The 15,673-nt window shown below is 39.3% G+C and overlaps 1 protein-coding gene across 1 annotated transcript in view; it reads right to left on the reverse strand.

The window, feature by feature from the left end:
- REEP5 (receptor accessory protein 5) overlaps positions 1–15,673 on the reverse strand; it is a 39,256-nt gene that overhangs the window by 6,077 nt on the left and 17,506 nt on the right. The window contains exons 3-4 of the mRNA XM_027035907.2: positions 13,221–13,359; positions 1,070–1,238 (exon numbers count right to left, since the gene is read on the reverse strand). Of these exons, the coding sequence (XP_026891708.1) occupies positions 1,070–1,238; positions 13,221–13,359 (308 nt within the window). The remainder of the gene's footprint in view (positions 1–1,069; positions 1,239–13,220; positions 13,360–15,673) is intronic.

The raw sequence follows: 15,673 nt of genomic DNA on the forward strand, positions 1-15,673 counted from the left end.
AAAATATACATATCAAGAATCCAATGGCTTCTCGCCCCCTACTGCTACTACTATGAGCCAAGCCACCATCGTCCTCTCCAGCCAGATCACTGCAAACACCTTATAACTGGTCTCCTGATTTCTTCCCCATCCCCCCTCGGTCTATTCTTAATACAGTGGCCTGTTAAACACAGGGTGGATATGTTGCTCCTCTGCTCAAAACTCTCCAACAGCACCCCACCTCACAGAGTTAAAAAGCCAAAGCCTCTACAAAAGCCTATAAGGCCTTACCTGATCGGTCTTCCAGCCTCCACTCCCCAACCTCTCTGACCTTATCTCCTTCTTCTCTTCCTCTAGATCATTCCCTTCTAGCCATACTGCTCCTGCCTCCAGTTTAAACATGCAGTTCTATCAAGAGCATTCTTCCCCATGGTTTCTTTCAAGTCTGATTCAGGATAGTCTTCTTGGTGAGGATACCCTAAATCACTCTATTTAAAATTGTACCTTTCCCTTCAGCCCTGGTATTCCCTATCTATCTGCTTTATTTTTCTCTGTATACTCTAACTATATCATGTAATTTTAAATTTTTACTGTGTGTCTCTCAACAAGAGTATAAGCTTCATGAGTTCAAGTAGTATGGTCTGTTTGGTTCATCCCCAGTGCTATGAACATGCTTGGCACATATTAAGCACCTCAAGAAATAAATACTTGTTGAATGAATGAATGAATCTGGATACCTGAAAGGGCATTCTCTTGACCTCTAACAAAAGCAATTTGAAACAGTTCAACCTGAAATGAATTAAAGAGATTGTACTGGTATATAAACACAGATGATTCTCTAAAATCTCTGCCCACCACAGGAAAGTCATTTTTCCTAATGTGCTGACTAAACAGTGCATTAAATGTGCATGGTGGGAGAATCTTGGAAAAAGTAAAGGGCGACAGGCAAAGTATTAGTAAAGAAATCCCAGGGTGGCCTCAGCATTTGGCTGAGGAAAGCTGATAGGAAAGGGGAGAAGCAGCTTGTTATTTGGGCCCAGTACTTCCCATGTCCTCTCACCTGCTGAACCCAGCTGCCCCTGGGCCTTACCTTCTTTAGTGATGGTATCTACAGTTTCTTTGGCTTTGTCCTTCAAGTCATTCACCATAGTGTCCACCTGGGACTCATGCTTCAGGAAGAAAGGATGGATGACGCGCTTATACAGCAGTTCTGCCCCGTTAGAAGGGCTTGGGGCCATGCACCACAACAGGAAGCCGCACTGCACAGAATGAGAGTCAGCAGGTTACGGGACAGCAGTGGGCATCCTGACAACACACACTGCCGCCTCTGCTCTGTGGATGCCGCTGCCTCGGCTATGTTCTCCAACAGCATTTCCAGTGTTTTCTGCAGGCTACAAGTGCCCTTTTCTTGGATGGAAAAAACACCTGACAAATCATGACCTAGTAATGCTGAGACTGAAAACAGAAAGGTAAAACACACCAAATCTGATGGCCTAACTTCCTTCCTAATTTGGCTCACTTTTTAGTTTATGGCTGCAAGAAGTTCTATTAATCAAAACTCTTAAAAATCAGTTTAAGAAACATAGTACTTAACTGCACATGTAAAGAAAACTGTCTAGGGGCACATAGGTGGCTCAGTTAAGTGACTGACTCCTTTTAGCTCAGATCACAATCTCATGGTATCTTGGGTTTGAGCCCCACATCATGCTCTGCATACTGACCATACGTGGAGCCTACTTGGGATTCTGTCTCTCTGCCCATCCCCCCACTTGTGCTCTCTCTCTCTCTCAAAATAAATAGATTAAAAAAAAAAAACTGTCTAAAGAAACCCATGAAGCTTGTTCTTAGTTGGCTTACCCCAGTAGGTCTGTCACATGTATCCATCCTGTTATAGACAAACTCAGCAGAATCTCAGTTTTTGCCTTCGAGGAATCTTTACAATCAGCTGTTCATCATCTTCCACTTTGAATGTAGATATCATTTCCCAACTCTTTTATGGCTGTACTTTGCCATTGAAATAAAAAAGAGACCAGGGGCACCTGGGTGGCTCAGTCGGTTGAGCGTCCGACTTCGGCTCAGGTCATGATCTCACAGTCGGTGAGTTCGGGCCCCGCGTCGGGCTCTGTGCTGACAGCTCAGAGCCTGGAGCCTGTTTCGGATTCTGTGTCTCCCCCTCTCTCTGCCCCTCCCATGCTCATGCTCTCTGTCTCTCAATAATAAATAAACATTAAAAAAATTTTTTGAAATAAAAAAGACCAGAATTATGCCCTAAAAACTTTATTAACAAGAACTGTCACCTTATATTTATGCCCCCCCAAAAGTCTTACTGTTTATTCAAATGCCAACAGCTTAGCCCTTTTAGTTGTCCCAGCCTCTTATTCTCATCTAAGACACTGAGCAAAAAAGGGGATATGCACAGTGACCTGCTCATTTCCCTAGAAAGTTCAATAACCAGCCTACTGGATTTTCTTAGGGTGAAAGATTCTAACATAGCCAGGTGATATAAAAAATGAAGTCCTTTCTTGAGATTCCAAATCTGTACATTTTACAACTTCTCCTTAAAGAAAAAACCTCGCACCTCTTCTGCTGTCCATTAAACTCCACAGCCTGAGTCCTTATTATTCCAAACCAAACAATGTATTCAAATAACTGAGAAGCCACAATGCTTTTCTAAGTTTATGTTTGCTCTAGAGATGAAAAGCTTTTGGTAAAGGACTAAACCAGTAACAAAGCCTTGGGCTTAAAATGCACATATTTGTGCCCCAAAGCTCACTCCATCAGTACCATTTTGGCTCTGAGAAATTTGTATTGCATTTGTATTACACTCAAAATACAAAGCAAAACACAGGTTCTCAACAAATTACCCTCTCTAGATTATCTGAACTATAGAACTCTGGAAAAGTAACACTCATGAACTAGAATTTGCTGGACACAGGAGAGCAGGGGGCTAGCTTTCAAAAGACAGGCTATCAGACTAGACTAAAAAAAAATACAGTAAAGCTATATGTTTCTTGTAAGAAACACACCTAAGGCAAAACCAACTAGGAACACTGAAAATAACGGAGTTGAAAGAGGGGCGCCTGGGTGGCTCAGCTGGTTAAGCGTCCAGACTCTTGATTTTGGTTCAGGTCATGATCTCACAGTTTGTGGGATTAAGCACCGTATTGGGCTCCATGCTGACAGCACAGAGCTTGTTTGGGATCATTTGTCTCTGACCCTCCCCCACTTGCTCTCTCTCAAAATAAATAAACTTAAAAAAAAATAGATTGAAAGAGATGTATCAGACAAATACCAACTCTAAAAATAGCTTATAAAGTAATATTAACCATACACAAACATTATTGAAGGCAATGATAAAGAAGGAAAACAATTTGCCAAGTAGATTCACATAAAACCTACATATCTTTGAAGATGTAAATTATATATAACTTTGTATGTATATACATATGTAATTATATAGTTATACCATTTGTTTTTATAATTTTATAATTATAGATAGCTTCAAATATAGCTTTGAATTATGTAAATTAAGGTCATAATTGTATAAATGGAGAAATTCCATGCTCATAGATTTTTAACACTTCCACCAGAAACTGAGATATCAAACAAACTAGAAACTAGTAAGAATACAGAACAAGGAATACCAAATTAAAAATCTTGATCTAAAAATATGCAGCTCTCTCCACCTAACAAATTGATTTTAAGAGAGTCAGGGGCTGGGGCACCTGCGTGGCTCAGTCGGTTAAGTCATCGACCTCAGCTCAGGTCATGATCTCACGGTTTGTGGGTTCGAACCCCTGCATTGGGCTCTGTGCTACACACTTGCTCAGAGCCTGGAGCCTGCTTCAGATTCTATGTCTCCTTCTCTCTCTGCCCGTCCCCTGCTTGTGCTCTGTCTCACTCTGTCTCTCAAAAATAAATTAAAAAAAAAAAAATAAGAAAGTTAGGGGCACCTGGGTGGCTCAGTGGGTTGAGTGTCCGACTTAGGCTCAGGTCATGATCTTGTGGTTCGTAAGTTCGAGCCCCATGTCGGGCTCTGTGCTGACAGCTCGGAGCCTGGAGCCTGGAGCCTGCTTTTCTGATTCTGTGTCTCCCTCTCTCTCTGCTCTTCCCTGCTTGAGCTCTGTCTCTCTCTCTTTCTCTCAAAAATAAACAAACATTTTAAAAAAGAGTTATATATTATAGTAGATAGAGGTTAAAGAATGGTCTCAAGAGAAACTGGGCTCTAGTCCTGGTTCTGCCATTTACTAGTGAGGCAAACCTTGTGTATGTAACTTAATTGCCTAAGTCTGTATAGACTCTCTAATATAAAAAGATATTAGCTGAAATTTAAAAAAAAAATCTACCTCACATAAATTTTTGTAAGAAAATAAGAAATATCTGGAACATCTAGGAGTGCTGGGACTTTCTTCCAACAATTCTGTCTTCCACCAACAGCCATGAAACAGTAACAGGCTAACATTAGCTTTAAATGGGGTAATTACAATCAAATCTCAGAACCAATAGATACCCTTTTTAAACAATTCGTTTCTAACACTTTTAGTACCTGAAATAAAACTTAAAATAATGATACACCTACGCATATAATTACCAAAAAAACAAAATCAAGAAGTTCTCTAACTTTAATATAAAGGAAAAATAAAGTGAAAGTAATTTATCATAAACAATATATATTTTTAGGGCACCTGGATGGCCCAGTCAGTTAGCATCTGACATTGGCTCAGATCATGATCTCATGGTTCGTGGGTTCAAGCCCCAAATCGGGCTCTGTGCTAACAGCTTCAGAGCCTAGAGCCTGCTTCAGATTCTGTCTCCCTCTCTGTCTGCCCCCAACTCCTGCTTGTGTTTTCTCTCTCTCAAAAAATAAACGCTTGAACATGTAAATGTTCAAGCCAAGCTATACTAGACAACACCATAAAACACTAAGTAAAATCAGTGACTATTAACAGCTACAAACAAAATTTCCTCCATATATTTCCAAAAGGTTGAGAATTTCTGAACTGGAGGGACTACAAAGGCTGCTTACCATATCCAAGCACTCAACCAAATGCAATTCCCTGTCATAATCTCCAAGTTATGATTTTAAGCCAATCCTCCCTCAAACCTCCTACCCCTGATGTGTGACAGACTCCACAGCTCATTTACTGAGCATAACAGCAGAAAGATGGAATGTTAAGAGAGAAGCAGTGGGGGAAAAGCACGGCAAAAGGAAGGGGAAGAGCAAACATTCAGACCAGCCACCTCCTAGTCTCACCACACACATCTGTGCAACCAACCCAAACTCCACCAAGCCCTCACACACACATGGCATCGTAAGACCTTCTGCTACAGGTCCAGGCCTCTCAATGAAGCCAATTCCTTGAAATACCCTCAGCACCTCAGTATGTGTGGGTGGTTTCATGTTTCCTGCTAGTTTTCTCAGAGACTCTGCTCTAGCACCTGCTGGGCTTGCTGGCTATCCTAATGAATTATAAGATGTTGCCAGAGAAACCTTGATTTTCTTAATTGCAAATTTCATAATTTGCCATTTGTAGTAACCCAAAATGCAGAAATAAGTAACTGCATTTTTCCCTGGCTTTAGCTTCCATTTCCTCTGCTTAGAGCCAGGCAGACCCTATAGACCATCTCTGTAGTTAACATTTCCTTGTGGAAGACTTCTGGTTTGTAACATCCAAACATCATACAGTGTTTTCCACTGGTTGCTTACATGGGTAATGTTAATACATATATACCCAAAACACAACACAACAATTTAAACAAAATGATGTGTGAGAAAAAGGAAAAACTACATTCTTGACAGTAAGTCAGAATTCCCTATGCAGAGGCCCCCATCGAGTTCCACACTGAGTGTGGAGCCTACTTGGGATTCTCTCCCTCCCTCGCTCTCTGCTCCTCCCTTACTCGCACACATGCACTCTCTCTCAAAATAAATAGCTAAAACAACAACAACGGTATGCAGAGTATCCTAGAGGTGCCATGTACTACTACATACTAAGTGATAATTTTTTACTAACTATGTCAACAATTTGGAAAACAAGAAGTGTTGGTGTTAGCACCTAACACACTAACACATTTGTTACTTATATAGAGGTATTTTGCTGTGTTTTACTAATATTTAGGAAACTGGTATGGAGTTTTAGATGTATACATCTTAATTTTTACCATTTAAAATTGTAGGAAATCGTCTCCTGGCTGGTATTTCCAGGTAGAATATCTAATTTTCAGGAATGGATTACTATTGATGCAGACCTAGAAACCCTCAGCATAAGTATAGGCATCAAGGTGAAATGGAAAGAACTCACTGGATTAGGAATCAAAGAGATGGTATCTATTTTATTTTATGACTTTAGGGAAGGTCATAAACAACCTCTCTGAGAGTCCATTTTCTCTTCTGTAAGATTTTAGGAAAGTCACAAATTAATGTACTTGAAGAAAGTATACAAGACGGTAGTGGTATTACCAAATCCTAAAGTTTTTACTGTTGTTGTAAATCTCTGGAATATTATCTGCCCAAGTAATACCTCAGCCCCTCAGCAACCCAGAAAATGAATGAGATGACTCATTCATCTTTTCTGAATGAATTAAGGCAAGACTACCAGGCAGAACCAGAGCCAGGTGTCTATATTTTTATACCTCTCCAATGTGATTAGGCTTCACTCTGGTCTGCTCCTTTCTTTCCAGGGCACTGTAGCTATCATCTTGGGACAGTAAAATAATTACTGCTCTCTACCTATGTCATTAGCGTTTTCCAGTTTTCAAATGAAATAGCTTTCTTGTATTAAAAAATAAAGTTAATTACTGTTCAACTCTCATGGCTATATTCAGTCACCAGCTTTTACAACTCCCTTTCTTTAACCTACATAACTATTCTAGAGCCCAGGAGTACCCTGAACGACACAGATCCTCACAGTGCCCGCTGACAGCACAATCACGAGCAAACACAAACCCACTCTTACCTGCAGTCCAGAGTCTCTGCTATTTTGGCTGAATTCCTGGCACTATGAGCTCTCATTTGATAAATCCTTAAATTACAGATTACAGCAGGCCAGATAATTCTGTCTGTGGTTCTAATGGCTGTCGCCATCCAATTTTCTTCTAGAAGAGGTATTTCCAAGGTAGGGATACACTTTATATGCAGTTTCTGGTACCAGCCTGGTCAGAACTGAGTTAATATCAAAAAAGACAAAACACCCACATTTCAACACATCAGCGACCTGCTGATACACTACAATCACCTGATCAGAAACAAAATCCATAGGGAAACTTCTGCAATGTAGCCACAAGAACAGTGACAGGCGAAAGCTAAAACAGACTGCCCAGCATGCACAAATAAAAGCTCAAAAAAGAACACGTGAAGGGGAAGACTTCCCTGTGGTCTTTGCCTCTTATGAAGTTAAGAAATGTTGTGCTTTCCAACATAGGTGCAGTAGTACCGGTGACAGTCTAAGTCAGGCAGGACTAAGAGTCGCCAGAGTTTTGTTTAAAAAACTAATCTAGAAAGTGATCTAAATGAGTGTAAAGAGAAGATACAAAGCTATTCATTGTGTCACTCATTAAAATGTGATAAAGTGAGATAAATGTCCTAAATGTCTATCATTTGGGGAATTAGTACATTGCTATCGATAATGGATTAGACAGTTTACCAAAGAATATTGAATAACATGAGAAAATACTCCTAGTATTATGTTAATTGAAACAAGCTAGATACAGAATCATGTATAAAACGTGGTCTCAACTATATATATATGGTTAAAACAATAATATATACATGGTTCTGTGTATCTTTATGTACTTGGACCAATATATTTGCACATTAAAAAAATAGGAAGACTAACATGTGACCGGTGGTACGATTACAAATGCTATTTTCCTCCTTATATAAAATATGTCCCAACACACACACACACACACACACACAAATGAATATAAACAATACAACAACAGGGACTTTGTTTTATTCACCAAAGTATCTTTCTGACCTAGAACAGATTCTGGCACACAGAAGTCCTAAATAAATGTCTTCTGAATAAAGAAATGAAAATACACTACTTTTAAATCAGAGGGAGAAAAAAGGCTTTTGTATTTATTTTTAAAACCTCCTGGTAAAGGCAGACCTCAGAGCAAAGCTCTGAGCAGGCACGGTCCACTATTTCTAGTGCGACAGATTACATACTATCTTTTCTACTAATCTTTGATGCCTAATCATTGGTTCCTCTTATTTTCTCCAATCATAGGCTGCTTTAGAAAAATGGGGGGAAATGCCAATAATATTAATTCTGCAAAAGATCATTTTTTTTTGCAAAAGATAAATATTAAACATGTCCTTACTTGGATCTCTTTGTCATACTCCACACAATCACCATGTGATTGTAACATGGCATATGGTCTATGCTAGTCCTTAACACAGGATATTCTCCTACCCACTCTGCAATTCAGAGGCTTCTTCTCAGTGTGTTCTCTGAAGCCACTCAGAAAATGCACTACAGCAAGAAGAAAGTATTTTGATTGACAGCATAATCCATTTTTAATAATCTCAAGTATATTATCTATTTGGAACATGCAGTAAATTCTCATGGATGCCCTGAGACTACTAATGGATGCACATTCCTTTTACTATTAAGGAAGAAAATTTTGCTGCAAAGCAATTTTTGTAATGTACTTCAAAACCAACTATAAATGATTTGGTGATTATCTCGTATTTCGGATCCTCTCTTTACCTTCTGTGACCTCCATTAGCAGAGGAGATCAGGAGCGGGCTGGAGTCAGGCTTGCTCATGTTTTCGAAGTGTGAGGTCAGCTACTGGTGTGAGTGGCTCTGCTGTCAGGATACTGTTCCCTGCAGCAAGCAGGTGGGCCCAAGGCAAAGCCAAGTCTCCTTCCTTTAGAGACTGCACTGTGATGTCACTACTATTAGATGGATCTTATGAAGGACTTCAAAGTTGTTTGTAGTTTAAAATATGTGACAACCAAATAAGATTATAAAAATATAAATGCTAAACATCTTTGAATAACAAAAACACACAGAAAATCCAGCAACCTTTGAAATCTTAATTGCTACCACAGGCTTTTAAAAAAAAAAATTGCTTGAAAATTCTTCAGCCATCTTACAAGGCATTCTGTGGTAATGTTATTCAAAATTAAGAAATTATAATGAGCATGTTTTCATTTAAATTTTTTAACTATGTAGTTCTCTTTTTTTGTTTGTTTTACCATAAATGGTGTCCCACTATATGTAATGTTTACCAATTTTTTATAATTAATGAATTATGCAAACATTTCTATAGATGTGAATCATTTCATTCCATTTAACTGTATGGGTGTACTAGTTTTTTCCAAGTCTTTTTTTTTTTAATAGAAGTATAGTTGACATATAATATTATATTAATTCCAGGTGTACAACACAGTGATCTGACAGTTATATACACTATGCAATGCTCGTCACAAGTAGAGTTACATCCGTCACCGTTCAGAGTTATTACAATATTATTGACTACATTCCCTGTGCTGTATCTTTCATCCGCGTGACTTATTTATTTTAGAACTGGAAGTTTGTACCTGTCAAGCCCCTTCACCTTCCTCCTTCCTGGCAACACCAGTTTGTTCTCCGTGTTTATGAGTCTGCTTCTGGTTTTTGTTTGTTCATTTTTTTCAATTCTACATATAAGTAAAGTCACATATGGTATCTTTCTCTTACTTACTATTCTTAGCATAGTTACAGCTATGGACCCTCTAGGTCCATCCGTGTTGCTGTGAATGGCAAGAACTCATTCTTTTTTATGGCTGAGTAATATTCCGTTGTGTGTGTGTACACATCACATCTTTATTTCACTTAGTTCATTTATTGACAACACTTAGATTGTTTCCATACCTTGGCTATTGTAAATAATGCTGCAAAAAACACAGAGGTGTTTTCTCAATTAGTGTTTCATTTTCAATAGCTTTCTCAATTAGTGTTTTCATTTTCTTTGGGTAAATACCCAGTAATAGAATTACTGGATCACATGGTATAGAATTTTAATTTTTTGATGAACTTCCATACTCTTTTCCACAGTGGCTGCACCAATTTACATTCTCACCAACAGGACATGAGGGTTGCCTTTTCTCCATATCCTTGCCAATGCTTGTTATTTCTTGCCTTTTTGACACTAGCCATTCTGACTGGTGTGAGGTGACATCTCACTGTGGTTTTGATTTGCATTTCCCTGATGATAAGTAATGCTGAAAAGACACATGCTTTCATGTGTCTGTTGGCCATCTGTACGTCTTCTTTGGAAAAATGTCTATTCAGGTCTCCTGCCCATTTTTTAATATGTATATATACTTATTTATTTTTAAGAGAGGGAGAGAGTGGAGATGGGCAGAGAGAGAGAGGGACAGAGGATCAGAAGTGGGCCACACACTGACAGCAGCAAGCCCAATGGGGGGATCGAACTTTTAAACTGCAAGATAATGACCGGGGCTGAAATTGGATGCTGAACCAACTGAGCCACCCAGGGAGCCCCTTTCCTGCCCATTAAAAAAAAAATTTTTTTTTTCCACATTTAGAGGGAGAAGAAAGAGAGTGGGAGCAAGGGAGGGGCAGAGAGAGAGGGAGACACAGAATTCGAAGGCTCCAGACTCTGAGCTGTCACACAGAGCCTGATATGGGGCTCGAACTCAAGAATGAACTCAAGAACCGTGAGATCATGACCTGAGCTGAAGTCTGACGCTAAACCAACTAAGCCACCCAGGCGCCCCTAAAACAGAGGTTTTGGCATAGAAGTCCTGTCCTTGTGAGGCACTGAGGAAAATGAGTGGAACTAAGTAGCAGGGCAGCTCCTCCCTATCCCCTCCTGCTCTGTCCCCTTGAGCTGTGTGTAACAGCTTCTGAGCATCTCCTCCTAATGCTGCTGGGGGAGCAAAGGGTGATCCTTTGGCCTGAGGGGCTATGTAGTAGGAGAAGGGTTATGAACCACAGTTCCTCTGCTGGCTGGGACTCCCTACCCTAGGACTCATCCGCCCCTACCCACAGCTTCCTGGGACCAGCATGGACTGGCATGTGGTCTTCCTCCATCCCAGTGCCTAACAGAACAGCTGATACTGTTAGAGGAAAAGGAGCTTACAGGCCAAAATAACAGGAGATTTGAAAAGCACAACCATTTCAAAAAGAAAGACAACACGATCAACTACCAAATTCTATCAGCAATAGAAATATTAGAACTAACCAAAACTTAAGCTAAATTGCTAACTATGTCAGAAGAAACAGAGCAATAAGAAACAAGAATGAGAAAATATAGGAAAGAGACAAGCAAAAATATTAGATACAAAAAAGAGTTGAAATAAAGAATATGCTGTGTGGCATATATAACAGAATGGAGTAAACTTGAAAACTGGAAGGGAAGATTGAAAAATATGTATCAATGAATAAATACATTATTTACAGAAGAAAACATCTATAGATTGTAAAAACAGCTAAGGCCGGAGATAAAGCAAAAATGTATCCATAACTGCCCAGAATTCAAAATGAAGACAACATCAACATGTTGGTAGGTGGGGTGAGGGAGACCAAAGAATGAGAGCTTCCTGCATCTAATTTCCTTTATCTAAATTTCTTTAGACAAAAAATTTAAAAGAAAGTAAATAGAAATGTAGAAACAGTAAGACAAATTGAACTAACAAGGACCCTCAAAATAGGTCTGAATATGTAAATAAGAAAACAATGATTAGTTCCAGGGAAAATAAAAAACAGCAAGAACACTCCATGTACATGCTATGTACACTATATGGTATAACTAAATCGTATTTACAAAGTCACAATAATGTAAGTGGTGAATGTGTATCTAACCAAAATTATGATACAAACACCTGAGGAAGATGGGGACACAGGAGGACTGCATGTGTATGTCAGGGACAAGCCAGGAAAGGGAACCAAATCCTACCAGTAGGAATCAAGAGCTAATGTGTCAAATAGAAAAATTAAAAGGTGGCTAAACAAGAATGTTATTTAGAAACACAGAGGTAAATGACAAAATAATCTGCCATAAATGTAGGGATAATGGTTGCTTTTAAGGAATGCAGTATAGGCAGCAGGGTTTGCTGTTTTTCTTTAAAAATCTTACAGAAGTATTTGAGTCTTCATTTCACGGACGACTTTTAAAAAAATGAATACTTCAGAGTATGAAGGGAAAGAAGAGAACTCAGAATTCATAAGGGCTGGAATCCCCACTCTCTACAGCTTGGGAAGTCTGGCCCCATGAGCCTGAGGTACCATCTACATTCTATGCAACTAATGGGAAGCAGGTGTCTTCCACGGAAGACACTCAAGGAACCAACTGAAGACAGTTTGTCCTATCTAGAAAGAAAGAACCACTCTATCTATTAAAAGATGTTAACTTCTTCATTCTCAGTCAGAATCAATACAGGTCCCTTTAGGAATGAGTTTCAACTTCCTAATCCTTGTCCTCACATGGTGGTGACCAAGGCTAGATTTCTACCAAACACGAGGTGTGGCAGGGCTGATCCCTGACCATTGCACCTGTCAAAGTTATCAAAATGACTTCCTCAGAGAGCCCACTTCACATCTTCATTCTCCAAACGTATATAAGAAATAAGGTGGTTTTTTTTTCTTCTAATGACTCCTGGGGTGCCTGGGTGGCTCAGTCAGTTAAACGTCGGACTCTTGATCTTAGCTCAGGTCATGATCTCACAGTTAGTGAGATCGAGCCCTGAGTTGGGTTGTCTGCTGACAGAACAGAGCCTGCTTGGGATTCTCTCTCCCCCTCTCTCTCTGCCCCACCCCTGCTCACACTCTCTCTCAAAATCGATACATAAACTTAAAGAAAGAAAGAAAGAAAAGAAAGAAAGAAAGAAAGAAAGAAAGAAAGACAGACTCCCACACACCACTGTAAATAATCAATGGCCTGCCAAAATGTGCAGTGCTTCTGCATCAAACCTAGGTAACACTGCCTGAAGGAAGGATCTTGGTAAACTAACAACAATGCTTGTGCTAGGTCACAGTATTTCCATCTTTTATTACCAAACACATCTTGAATACACAATTGCTTTGGCTGTTTCCAAGGCAGTATACAAAATAAGGGAGGTGTGTCGAATTCTGTTTTCCTATTTATAATCTGAGGCAGAGCCACAGATGTCCAACACTCAAGCATCTGTTCCTGTTATATAGGTCCTAAGATGGAATTTATTTTAGTGGTAGGGCACAAAGCAAATACATAGATGGAAGGAAACAGAGAAGTTCAACATACCTTCAGCATGTAGTAGAAGGGGACCCATGACAGGAAGAGGTCAGAGAAGAATTCAGCAATGCTGAACACACCATACACTACCCAATAGGTCAGCCACTGGGTATCATCTTCTTTGTTGGGACTCTCTATGGCTTTAATCCTGAAAGGCAATACAAAAGCAAGTACATCATGTAGTGTGATCTCAATGAAACACTTTTGAACAGCAGACTTTGACAGCCTGCCCTCCCATACCAGGTAGGAAACTCAGGCAAATGTATGCACCTTGTCATGGAGATAAGAATACAACGTAAGAAGCAATCTGGAAATAACAAGCCATTGTGACTACCTGTTACCAGTCTTCTTGTCGCCAGAGAAACCAGCACTAGCTGTCCCCTGGATTTCCACTCTGTCTTAACCAGGCAGCAGGAGATATCACCAATGACTGGGAACTCCCAAGTGCAGGCCTGCCTCCAGAGCTTTATCAAGGATTCTTAAAAAAAAAAAAAAAAGAAAAAAAGAAAAAAAAAGAGAAAGAAAAGAAAAAGAATTCTTTTATGGCAGGGAGCCTGGCTGGCTCAGTCGGTCGGTGGAGTATGTGACTCTTGATCTCAAGGTTGTAAGTCTGAGTCCCATGTTGGGTACAGAGATTATTTAAAAATAAAATCATTAAAAAAAAAAAAAGAATTCTCTCATGGTAACTTAGTTTTTATGTACTTTTAATAACTGAGCTATATTATGGGTAAGTAGACACTTCCACAAAGGAATTTCTGGGACATAGGTCAGATACTGCCCAAAGTCTATAACATAACTTCATAACAAACAGGTGAAAACAAATATCATGGTGTCCATTTGGTTCTATCATTGTGTGATCTTTTGGCTGTAGCCTTTCCTTCCCTCATCAGTTAATGACATGACTTTCTCAGTACCAGCTACTGCTTAAACAAATTTCATTCTGCAAATGAATGGAAATAATTTTAAAATAATCTGTTACTTCTGGGGCACCTGGATGAGTGGAGCCTGCTTAAGACTCTCTCTCTCTCTCTCTCAAAATAAATAAACATTTAATTAATCTTTTACTTCTGAATCACAGAAATTTCTTTCATGCCTGGGAATCTCTTCATTGTAAAGCTGAATTCCTTAATTTTTTAATCCTATCCTAACACATGTCTGGACACTTATCAGAACTGAGCTGGACTAACACAGGAAACTCGAAGGTCTATGAATATTGTTAGCCTATGAGATGGGTTAACTGCTGAAAATACTTGGTAAGATGGGTTCCCCAAAGGGACTGTTAGACTGCTGAATCATGCTGAGTCATTCTCTAAGAAAGCCTCTGAAGTGATGAGAAGCAGCTGTGGGCTTGAGGTCTGCTTGTATGCCTGGGTGTTGTAAGAAAACAACCAAAGACGGGAAAGTTCTAGCTGACTGAGATGAGTGCTAATGACATGAGGAAGAGAAGAGGAAGAAGAGATAAACTCAATACCTCTCTGCAAGCCAAGACAACGCAAAAGTTTTTCAACTTACACAAAAGAATTATAAAATGAATTTATGAGAGCAGATTATAAAATAATGGCTTGTAACTTGTGGACTATGTCTGTGTTTCAGCTTTCCTCAGATAGAAGCTGGCAAATGTAACAAAACGCCAAAGGAAAAGCGTGGGCAAGCACATTAACCAAAGAACTAACAGTGGTATCCCCTTTACACATAAGGCCATTTTCCTATCCATTTCTATTTAAGTGGATCTTTTAAGTTATTAGTTATTAGTTTGATAAAGATTTGTTTCTTAGATGTCACTCCTGGGCAGAGGGGATATGGAGTTATATTTCACTTAAGGTCTTCATTTTGGAAACCAAAGCAATTCATGACTATGTAGTAAACAAACATCCAGTAAACAAATGTATCCACACATAAATATAAACTGAAATATACATTTCATGGAAACATTCTGGTATTTTCAATTCCATTCTATGTCATTGTTTTTAAGAGGTTAGTCAAGATCCACAGATTCAAAAACAGAAAAACCACCCCAAACAGTTCAAGTTCTGTGCTTCAAGGAATAAATTTTTAAATAGTTAATTTCCATAACTTATAAACACTAGGCATTCAAAGGCTTCCATGTTAATACACTTGGAAAACTACGTAGTAACATCGAAAGCAGGAAGAAAAGAGCTCCAAACAACACACAGGTTGATCACAACTTTGTAGAAAACCAAGGCACATGACAGAGGTCAGGACAAACCCAGATTCTTATTAAGCTGAAGAGATTTTTAATAGAATTTCTCAGATAACTGAAGCATTTAATTACTGTTTTAATTTAAAATACCATAAGGGCACCTTGGTGGTTGAGTCGGTTAAGTGTCCAATTCTTGATTTCATCCCAGGTCATGCTCTCACGGTTTGTGGGATAGAGCCCTACATCGGGCTCTGGGCTAACAGCATGGAGTCTGCTTGGTTTCTCTCTCTCCCTGTCCCAC

Source organism: Acinonyx jubatus, chromosome A1 (genome assembly GCF_027475565.1).
Source record: "Acinonyx jubatus isolate Ajub_Pintada_27869175 chromosome A1, VMU_Ajub_asm_v1.0, whole genome shotgun sequence".
In the NCBI taxonomy this organism is placed as follows: Eukaryota; Metazoa; Chordata; class Mammalia; order Carnivora; family Felidae; genus Acinonyx; species Acinonyx jubatus.